The sequence below is a fragment of the Pongo abelii genome, chromosome 12 (assembly GCF_028885655.2).
Source record: "Pongo abelii isolate AG06213 chromosome 12, NHGRI_mPonAbe1-v2.0_pri, whole genome shotgun sequence".
NCBI classification, from domain to species: domain Eukaryota; kingdom Metazoa; phylum Chordata; class Mammalia; order Primates; family Hominidae; genus Pongo; species Pongo abelii.
In genome coordinates, this window is record NC_071997.2 from 69,342,834 (window position 1) to 69,353,674 (window position 10,841).

At 58.4% G+C, this 10,841-nt stretch overlaps 1 protein-coding gene across 2 annotated transcripts; it reads right to left on the bottom strand.

The window, feature by feature from the left end:
- Positions 1-4,504: 4,504 nt before the first annotated feature.
- On the bottom strand, positions 4,505-10,158 carry OTX1 (orthodenticle homeobox 1). 2 transcript variants are annotated; one of them, XM_002811982.5, is made up of 5 exons: positions 9,966-10,158; positions 9,549-9,617; positions 7,777-7,984; positions 6,650-6,801; positions 4,505-5,348 (listed from the first exon to the last, which is right to left on the bottom strand). In XM_002811982.5, the coding sequence occupies exons 3-5, from the start codon at positions 7,871-7,873 to the stop codon at positions 4,533-4,535; spliced, it is 1,065 nt and encodes a 354-aa protein (XP_002812028.2). In that variant the 5' UTR covers positions 7,874-7,984; positions 9,549-9,617; positions 9,966-10,158; the 3' UTR covers positions 4,505-4,532. The 2 variants fall into 2 exon arrangements, with proteins under 2 accessions (XP_002812028.2, XP_054403481.1); XM_054547506.2 differs by lacking the exon at positions 9,966-10,158 and having other exon boundaries at positions 9,549-9,958.
- Between the last annotated feature and the right edge of the window lie 683 nt (positions 10,159-10,841).

Sequence of the window (10,841 nt, forward strand, 5' to 3'; positions counted from 1 at the left end):
TTTACCTCTAAAGAAAACCTTAGTGCTTGTCATCAGGCACTAATGACATCATTAACATTAATTAATTCTGCCAGAGCGAGTAGTGAATTTATATTTTCACAATTGAAAAAAAATCACAATTTAGCTGTGGAAATTGCTATTTTGCACAAAATACATTAAAAACTAGTAATTTTCTTTTGATACAAGAAATGAAACCACTCCGTTTTTTGGTCTCTGTAATTTAGCAGAAATGAATTTGCTGACATCCAGCGTCTTAAGGTTTTTACCTGTTTTTCTTATGAATCAGATTCCCCCTTACGTTTAATACCCTGTAGCTTTAAGATTTTTTTCTCAAAAAAAAAAAAAAACAACCCCAGTAATGAATTAGAGAAATATTGTCTCTATATATCCTCAATAACTGGTATAAAAAATTACAGAAAGGCTCAACAAACGAGGTTACTTCACCGAATCTGTTCAGAACTTCAGCAAATTGAAGCAGTGCCCTTGAGAGAGTTTTAAGATTAAAAGCAATCTTTAAAATCATAAATATGACCCATCCCTTACCCTTAAAGCACTTCACACACGTTCGTCTAAGAGTAGACTTTTTTGCCCCTACAGTATAAGCAGAGAATACAAGGTATGAGTAGAAAACGTCAAGTTTTCGTTGACCACTCAAAGAAAGAAAACTGTTGACGTCTGAACGTTGCTAAATTTTCGCGGGTTGCTAAATCTCCTGAAGTTGCTTCAATTCTAGTTGCTCCAATTGTGTCACGAACACCCAAACCCAAACCGAACAAACTTCCTGGACAGAAGGGCGAGCTGAAGTCGGTTCTCAGAGAACCTGCCTGTCAACAGGTGGCCGGCCCGGGGTGGGGGTGGGGGTGGGGATGGGGGTGGGGGGGACCTTCCGCGTTCCCGCCGCCGCTGCCCAGGGACTCTCGGCCAACGCCAGCGCCCTCACCCTGCCGGGCCTGGCCACCTCCCGCCGTCCCCCGCCGCCCCCGGCCCGGCGGCGCACTCACCCCACTCCCCCACGCTCCAGCGTCCCGGCAGTCTGAGGTGGCGCCGCGGCCCGGCAGGCCCTGGGCGCCTTCCCTCTTCCGGTTTCCACTCAGCGCCGTGGGGTTTCAGCAACTGCCGGGAGGCCCTGGGAGAAGCACGTGCCTGTTTTCGAAGCTTGGTTCCCCGGGCGGGAACTCCGGCCCGGCCTCGGTGTGCCTGGCTGCCAGCCCCCTCTGGCCTTAGTGTGCAGGTGCCGAAGCTTCTAGACGCCCCCGAGGGGCCGGCCCACGGGGTCGCATCTGCCCTTCCCGCCCGCAGCCGCGACCTAAAGTGTGAAGCTCTGGCACGTCCCAGGCCGAGTGGGTTCAAATAACAACTGCGACGAAACTGAGGCCCAAGGGTTTGGGTACCTTGCTCCGAAGGCCACACAGTTGTCCAAACGAGTGCAAAGCCGGGTCTCCTGGTTTCGTTCCATTTAGCAGCCAAGAGGACTGCTGGGCCCCGCAGAGCTCGCCTCAGGGAGCCGCGGGCCTCGAGCGGCATTGGCAGCCGCTGCCTGAGCCAAAGCGGCCCTAGGGCCGCTAGAGGCAGGGTCACTGAGGGGAGCGCCCAAAAGGCCCTGCAGCCCGGGTGCCCAGGCCAGTGCGGCGCAAGCTGGAAGCCTCCTCGCCCTGGCCGCCCGCCAGTTCTCCCCGGCACGTGCGGGGTCCGCACCAGAGATGCCACGGGGCACCCAGGCAGGTCAGGCTTGGCCCCGCATTTCACCCAAGGCGCCGCCTAAGGGAGACCCTGCGTGGTGCCGGCCGGCCCTGCCTTCAGGCCTGGCGTGCCAGGGCGGCGCCGCTGGGCCAAGGGCGAGGGGACAGCGGCTGCGCCCCTGTGGGCCTCTGCTGAGTCGGGAAAGATGGTTTGTTGGTATGGGAAGGGTGCGCCCGAGCCTGGCCTACCGAATCCGGAGGGAGGACGCGGCCGAGAAAGCTTTCCTACAGCCGGGCTCGCAGCCCTGCGATCCCGCTGGGCGCGTGACGCGGGAGGGGTCGTTCTCCGAACCCCGCTTCACGGTGTGTTCTCAGGTCTCACACGGAATTTTTTAAAAATAGGGGATGTTAGTCACTTCGCAGGAAACTTTTCGTTGTTTCCTTGTTTCCTTCCCGCCCGTGAGCAAGTTGAGCAGATTCATGGCCTTATACCCAGGAGGTTTCAGGCCAGAGTCTGGACAGTTCCAGGCTCTGCGTTTTCTGGGGGAGGATTACCCTGCCACCCCCGTCTTCCCTCAGAGGGAGATGGAACTGTCCTTCCTGACCCCCAGATGCGAGCCAGGCGTCTTCTTCCCCTGCCAAAGTGAAACGCGTCCTTGTCGACTTTTCCAGGTTATGAGTTTGTATGTTTTAAAGGAACTTTACAATGCGAAGAAAGGTAATTTGGCTACTTCTGGCAGGAGCTGTGGGCTTACAGGGACATCTTAGCACGTGGAAGGAATGGCTCGGATTCCCCAGCCGCGGTGAAGCCACCCGGGACAGCTCAGCAGCAAGGAAGGTTGTCTGCTGCCAACATGCAGGACACGGATCAGTTTTTTGTCGTTTTGCTTTCTTTTCCTTTTTGGCTCAGCTCTGAGAGCATTACAGAGCTATCCTTTCCCGCCTCCCGACCCTCTTCCCCTCCCCCTCTTCTTTCTGGTGCAGGCAATTAGGGTGAAGAAATCAGTGCCAGCCTCCTGCCTCTGAAGAGAAAGGAATTGCTTCGGGAATTGAGTCCTGACACCTGTCTCTGTCCTGGATGGCGAGGGGGGATGCGGGGTCAAAACGCCTGGGGGAAGAGGCCAGGCTGACGCGGAGGGGCGTGGTGGGGGTGGGGGGAGACACTCCCTAAGCGAAAGTTTCTGGGGACTTCTCTTGCCAAGTCCTCCCGCCTCATCCTTTGGCCTCCAGCTTCACGCAGGTCATTAACACGCGGGTTATTAACACGGAGTTTCCCTCGCTTTTAGCCCCCCGAGACCAGGACCTGGGGCTGGAATCAGAAGAGCAACACTGACAAGCCGTTCATTAATTTGCATTTATTTTCGGGAATTAATGTAGATAAAGAGGAGGGGGGGACTGCCTTACATTTCAACAAGTAATTTGTGATCTTCACATCAGACAAATCAAATTTACAAATTACTTTCCCACCTACTGGACGAAGCGGCCAAAGCCAAAATTGATACACAGGCGCGCGGGCTCTCCGCATATTTCGGAGAACGAAGGTGCACTAAAAACTCACTAGACAAAACAAGGGTGTTGAAAGAGAGAAGCCGACAGAGGAGTTGGAACTGGGTTTGGGGCCTGGGTTTGTTTGTTTTTCCCTAATGCTGTACTTCTACGGATTTTGTTTTGTTTTGTTTTGTTTTTTTGTTCCCTGGTTTTGGTTTTCTTGTTTTAGGTTTGTAAACTGGAACTGCGACCCTGTGCTTAGACCGGGTGAGGGGTTCAGCCCTGCGCCCCTGCCCAACCCCCACCTCTGTACCCTGACTTGTCTGTTTCCTCCACACTTCGGATATCCCGCGCCCAGCTTCCTGAAACCAAGCGGTTCTCTTCAATAAATACACAGAGGGAGAAGATGTGAAGAGGGCAGGGCAGCTTTGCAACAACTGAAAAAGAAAAAGCGCCATTGATTGAGGAAGAGCAGAAGGGGGACGGACAGAGGGAAAATATTTTTTGCTTTTGTTTTTTTATATATGTGTATATATATATGTATATATATATATGTGCTGTATATATCTTAAAGTTCTGTTTCCTGGGTGCTAAGACATGTTCAGTTCAACCAACCAACAGCAACTAAAAAGTTTAAGTGGTCCCTGGAACGGACCTGACTATGTACAGCGTTCCCGCCGAGGCGGAAGCTTGAACCAGTCCAGCGCAGGGCGGGGTGGGATGCGGCTCTGTGCGCGGAAGGCTGGGGGCGCGCTCCTCCGGCGGGCCTAGCCCGGGCGCGCCCCAGCGCACTCCGCTGGGGCAGAAGAAACGCCGGGAGGCTCTGGCCGGCAGACGTGGAGCAAAATCGAGGGCAGCTGAAGGGGCGGCAGTCTGCGCGGGAGGAACTCTTAGTGGTTTTGATTTGGAGTAGTGTGCGGGTGCTCCAATGGGCAGAAACACGCCAGTTAGTGACTCCAGTGTCCAGAAAGAATAAATTAAAGTGTTGGGCTCAAACAGCGGATCAGAGCTCAGAGCCTCCGAAGGCTGCAAGTGCTTAATAGCTGTCCAGAAAGATTGGAAGGGGAGGCTTAGGAGTTTAGTAGGGGCTGAAGGGGGGAAATAATACATCTCTCCTGTATAGAATGTGTAGGCCAAGCCGAAGCACCGGTCCCCCCATCCAAGGGGCAGGGCGGGTTTGCACATCCCCCCAAACAAGTGGCACAAAAATGGGGGCGGCAGTGCAGGCAATGGACATCTTTTTTGGGGGTGAAAATTCAGTTTTGGAGAAGACGAGGCAAAGGCGGGCGGTGCAGCAGCAGCAACAGGATCGGGACCACGGAGGGCGCAGGTAGTTGCGTTTCTTCTCCTCTTTCATTCCTGGGCTCACAAGACCTGGAACCGCCATGAGGCTTGGTCCTTATAGTCCAGACAGTCGGGGGAGTTGAAGTTGAGTTTCCAGGCGGAGGAAGCAGCAGCGGCGCCAGGCTCCTTGTAATCCAAGCAGTCGGCAGAGTTGAAGGCAAGCCCCGAGCCACCGTAGCCTTGGTGGTGGTGGTGGTGATGGTGGTGGTGGTGGCCTGAGGACTGGCTCAATGGGTGGTGCGCATGTGGGTGGTGATGATGGTGGCCCGCCATGGAGGAGGGTGCCATGGGGCTGAGCTGGTGCGGGTGGTGATGTGAGTGCATGGGCGCTAGGTATGAGCTGCAGTCCACGCCGCCAAAGTAGGAAGAGGAGGGCGTAGGGTAGCCTTGGCCGTAGCTGCCGCCCTGGCCGTAGGACATGGGGTAAGAGGCTGCTGCGGTGGCGGCACCTGCAGCTACCGAGCGCTGCATACACGAGGCGTTGCTAGGCGCGGCCAGTGGCTCCGGCACCGACACGGACGCGGGCGCTGAGCCTGGCGAGATGGAGGCCGGGCTCCAGATAGATGAGGCAGCTGGTGTACTTAGCGACGACGCGGCCGCCACCGGGTTCCCACCTAGTCCCGCAGCCGCTGCAGCCGCTGGGTTGGCGGAAGAGCTGGACGCCGAGCTAGAGGACGAGGCAGAGCTGGACACAGCTGGCGGCGTGAATTGGCCACTGCTTTCGGAGCCCGAGCTCTCCCGCACTGGAGAGGACTTCTTCTTGGTTGGGCGGCTCTTGGTTCCGCTGCCGCTCTGCTGCTGCTGGCGGCATTTGGCGCGGCGGTTCTTGAACCAGACCTGCAGTGGGCCGGATGGGGGAGAGTGGGTCAAATGGAGCTAGGGGAGCTTGTTGCTCCACCGCCCCGTGGACCCAACTCCCCGCCCAGAATATCGCAACCCTTTCCCACCGAGGCCTCCGCCCCTTCCTGTCTCTGGCCTGGCCAGACCCTGCCCCCTACCTCGGTTCCCAGCTCCTCCACCCTCCCCCATCCTTCTGCTCAAAGCCCCTCCTCAGCTGGCTCCAGAGCAGGGATGCGCACCTCCCCACCCCTACCTTAACTCTGCCCTAGGGCGGAATATTTCAGTCTGCCCACCCAGAAGTTCTGCCATCTCTAAATTGCTGCTGTTGGCTGCTTCCGTGTATGTTTGGAGGCCCCGTGTGTGTTTGGAGGCCCAGTTTTCTACTAATAGAGCTCAGGCAACAGTGGAGAGGTACAGAGCCGAAGAGTGTGGAACAGTCACCAAGTCTAGGGCCAGAGCCGTTTCACTGGGCAGCTCCTGGAGGCCAGAACTGGGCAGGGCGAGTATTTGAGTAGGGGTAGGAGCAAGGCCAGAGGCTAAGCAGAGGCAGTACTTGAGGGACTCGGGAAGGAAGCCTGGGTGAGATTTCGTTGGCCCTTTGGCTCCAGGTGGGGAACCAAATGGAATGGTTACTCTTCTAGGAGAGCCCCAGCACATGGCACTGCATTCCTGGTCCCCCTTCTCAAGTTTTCTAGTAAAGGAAGCGAAACTCTTGAGGAGAGTTCTGAGTTAGAATCCGAACGTTATCATCGGAACTCTTTCATCCCAAAAACAGAAATAAGAAAGCCGGCAGCAGGATTTTGCACTTAGCATCCTCTGTAAGCAGAGGAAGCGTCTAATGAGACCCAGGCAGAGCACCAGGCTCCGGCCAATCTCCGCTCTTCCATTTCTAGGATTGCCGGGGTGGAAGACAAGGGCAGAGGCAGAATTCAGGCCTCTGCGGGAAACTGCCAAGTCCTGGGGCAGGCGAAGAAGCAGGGGCAAGTGTCAGGCCCTCAGGGCGCTTTACATTCGGGAGCTTCCCTAGTCCTCCCGCAATTCTAAAAAGTACTTTCGATACCGATACCGAAGGCGCCCTAGGGCTAGGGCGGAATCCAGGACTCTAAGCCATTTCCTTTAACTTTTGCCCCCTTTCCTGGCTGGGGCCCAGCGCTAGGGGGAGTCCGAGAGCGGCTGCCCAGTCTGTAAGCCCACCCCCACAGGATGGTCTCCTCAAGAACTACTCAAGAGCCTTCCTAGACCTTCCCCGAGCAGCCTCAGCTCCCCTACCCAGACCCTGGAGCCCGGGGAGTGCGCACCTGGACTCTAGACTCCGGCAGGTTGATCTTGAGCGCCACCTCCTCCCGCATGAAGATGTCAGGGTAGCGAGTCTTGGCGAAGAGCGCCTCGAGCACGTCCAGCTGTGAACGCGTGAAGGTGGTGCGCTCCCGCCGCTGCTTCCGCGGAGTGGCTGCGGGGACACGCGGGGGCGCCGCGGGTCATTGGTGGCCACGTGGACCAGCGATAGAGGACTCGGGCAGGCCCCCGGCAGGCCCAGAGCTCGGCCTTCGCAAGAGAAAGCCGAACTGGGAATAAAAGAAACTCCCTCGGGCGGCCGAGCCGGAGAGGCCACAGGTGGGAGAAAGTGCAGATGTGCGACTAGAAGCCAGTGTCTCCAAGATTCGAGGGCTGCCCCTCTCTATGCCTCTCAGAGGTTAAAAAAGTAAGAGGAGTCTACAATCTCCCTTCTTCTACATCCCCCCCTCCCCTGCACACACACACACACACACGCGCGCACACACACACACACACACACACACACACACACAGGCTAGGGGACAGGGAGTGGGGAAGAGGTAGGCAGAAACACGACCTGAAAAACACTTTCGGAGAAAATAAATGAGGTAAAGGAGCGGGAGCTAAAAAAGAAACCCCGGCTTTGGCTCAAGTCGTCCTCTACAGCAGTGCAAAAATGGGTGCAGGACATCGATTTAGAGGACAATTTAATTAGGGAGGAAGAATACTCCTTCAGTGCAGCCTGCCGCTTCGCATAAGGAAAGTTTGGCTCTTTCTGTCAGGGCCGAACGAGTGTCCAGATTACTCATTCCATGTTGGGGAAAAAGGAAAAACACTAGCCGCCCCTGGATAGCGAATCCGCAGGTAAATGAGCTCTGCGCTGGCGGTGGGACCACAACAGGAGAAAGGTTGCCAGTGACCCGGCCGGGAAGGCGCACATTGCGCGTTTTCTCAGCCCTGGCCACCTCACACGCCCACGACTCTGCCCCGTGCGCCGGCAGTGGGCCCTGTATTGTAAACAGACAGTGGGCCCTGTATTGCAGCCGGCTCCCTGGGCCTGCTCAGCAACAAAGCTTGCACTCAAACCCAACAGTCTGGGGGTCCCCAACATTTGAGAGGCTGAGGCAGGGTCGGGAGGGCTGGTGCTCACCCGGATAGCCCACGGATGGGTGCAGGAGGTCCATGGCGGGCCCGGCCAGGCCCAGCCCGTTCATGCCGTATGGGGGTTGTTTGAGGTAAGACATCATGCTAACAGCTGGGTGGAGGCGCCCCGACGGATCCAGGGGGCCCGGGGCCAGGAGCGGTGCAGGGCTCCCACCGCGCAGTCCTTCAGGGTCTGATGCGTCTGGGGGCCTGGCCTATGAAGACACGAGACACACGGAAACCGTCAATCGGAGCCACTTGGCTGCCAAGTCTTGCCCCGGGATAGACAGGGAAAGCAGGTTACAGAACTGCTCAGGGTGGTCAACTGGGATCCACAAGGCCTTAGCCCAGAAACCACAGTTGCTTTGAAAAGTAAAGTTTTCTGGGTCGTCTGGCTCTAGGGTTGGAATGAGCCAAAGACTGGTAGGGAGTCCATAGGAGTAAGAAGTTAAAAGCAGGGCCAGGCTGGGGAGGTCAGAGCCAAAACCGCGAAGTGTACAAGCTCCCAAGTCCAGGCAAAATTCTGAATCCGGCAGACGCCAGCTTCATGTTGCACAAGCAAACGTTCACTTGGTGCCCGGACGGCAGGCCGCCCAGAGCATGAGGGGTTGTTTCATTTTGTTTCACGTGTTTTTGAAAAGGTAGAGACTACAAAGGGCCAATGTGGAGGGCTAACTGCACCTCAACCTCTTGTCCACTTAGGACACTTAGTTCCTTCAAAGGTCACCAGGGCTGCGCCCCTGCCCCAGATCCCACAATCACCACTCCAGCTGACCTCTCTGTGCCCAGCCACTGAAAGATCGCTGACGCGAAATCCCACCGCACCTCAACCGCAGTAACGGGCCCAGGCCTCGCAGAGGGCCAGAGGACGTCGAAGGGGCCACTGTAGAGGGGGGCGACCCCAAGATGCGGCCTGAGGTCGGGAGCGCCTCAGCTGCGGCCAGCGTCCTTCGTTGCCAGCGCGCACCCGGCCTTCTCTCTGCCCAGTCTGGGCTGCGGACCACAGGGGCCCAGCAGGGGGTGAAGGGTGACTGGCCTAGCACCTCAAAGGGTCTCGGGGATTTGTGAAGCCGGAGGGCAGCAAGTCGCGTGCTGCCATCCTTGTAGCTGAACCCGCGGCCCCAGGACACGGTCGAGAACAGAGAACTAGGCCTCAGCGGCGTAGCCCACGCAGACCCGAGCTGGGAGGTCGAAGCCTCGCCGCCGCCGCTGCCGGGAACCCGGGGTGCCACTCTCAGGGGTCAGGGAGGGGCGCTGGAAACTGGGCCTGGGGCCCTGGGGGGCCATCACTACACCCCGCTTAGCGGGATCGCTGTGAAGCAAGCCAGGGACTCGGGCTAGGACGTTCAAGGAGAGAAGTTAGAGCTAAAGAAGCTCCCCCCAGCCCCGTTCCCGCCCCCGTCTTCTGGGATCCAAGACCTGGGCTGAGGGAGTCCAGCTTGTAGGAAGGGGACCGGAAGGGAAGCAGCCAGGGCTCTAGGGCCGAAGGAAAATGGGACTCAAAGCTGCGACGGCTTTGCGAAGCTGCAGCGTGAGTTTTCAAAGACTTTCTCCAAACTTAGCACTTCAGCTTGGTTACTTCGGAGGAGGCGGGGGAGGGGGCTGCGGGCCGCGACAGCGCCCCGGGGTCCTCAGCTCACCAAGAGGGGAGCCAGGCCGCTCCCACAACCCCGCCCACCTGCTGGGGACCGGGGAAGCCGGGATCCATTTGAGGAGGGGGAGGTAAGGGTAACCAACGCGCTCCCGGAGTCCGGGGTGGCCCCGCGGCTTTCTCCTTACCTGCCCTCAGCTGCCGGGGCCGTTCACCATCTACCTGGATCTCTCACAGAGACCCGCCGGGCAGCCAACCTGCAAAATAGAGCGGCACTGGAATTACCCTGGCGGCTGGTCTAGGACCCCGTGTTTCTTTCTTTTCCCAACTTCCTTCTTCCCACCTCTATCTTTTTTTCAGTGGCTTTGTGCGTGTCCCTCTGGGTTTCACTTTATTGCACAGACACTTTGTTTGCTAAGCCCCACACGTTCTCAGGACATTGCCTAGCCCGGGATCGCGCCGAGGGGCCGCAAGGGGGGAATTCGAGGGGCAGAGTTGGGAGGTGGCTCGGCGTTGCCGCGGCACTCCCGGTGCAACGTGGAGGCAGTGGGGACTGGGAAGTCCTGCAGAGTCACTTTGCAAACTAAATAAATCAAGCGATTTACCTTGTCGGAGTGGCTTGTCTTGCTCGGTTGTTTAGGTGATTGGAAATGTAGCCTGATGAAGATTGATCACCTTTCTACTGCCCTCCCCGGGTATGTGAACGCGAGGCGAGTGCGTAACGGGGCTAGGCCGCCAATCGGGGGCCCCGCGCGGGCTGAGTGACAGGGAGCCGGGCAATGGCTGCGCGAGCCGGGGGTTACCTCCGCGCGCCCCCGCCCTCCCCCGCCCCCCACACCCCGCCCTCCCCGCCCGCCCGCCCCGCCCCGGTCGCGCGCTAACTCCGGGACTCGGCTGGCAAAAGCGGCACAGAGCTAGGCGAGGAAGGCGAGCGGAGAGCCCGAGTCCTGGCCGCGGAGGGGGCCGTGGGTCTCCAGGCCTGCCCTGGGCGCCCCCGCCCTTCTCTCGCGCTCTCGGCGCTCGGGAGGGAGTGGCAGGGAGGAGGCGAGGTGCTGGAGAACCGGTTCCTTCGCTCTCCCGCGCGCTACCGGGCTCAGCCTCTCGGGTGTGGGCGCCAGGACCCGGGGGCGGCGGGCTGGAGGAGCCCGGGCCTCGGCCCCTCTCCCGGCGCCGCGGGCCCCAGCGTTTTCTTCCTCGGCGCCGCCACCTGAGACCGACGCCGCGGGCTGCTCGTGCCGGCGCAGGCTACTTTGCAGAGCGCGGGAGCAGCTCGGGGCGTGCAGACCTCTCCTCGGCGCCTCGGGACTCTCGCGCCTGGGAAGAGCACCCACTGGGAGGACGCCGCCACTTACCTGCTCGTCGGCATCTCCCGGGGTTCCAGGTCCCCACCAAGGGTGTTTGCAAGTCTTAAGCGCTTCTTCTGAAATGTTGGAGCCCAGCGTCCTCTTCCCCTCACACGTACACCCTACTTCTTAATTCAA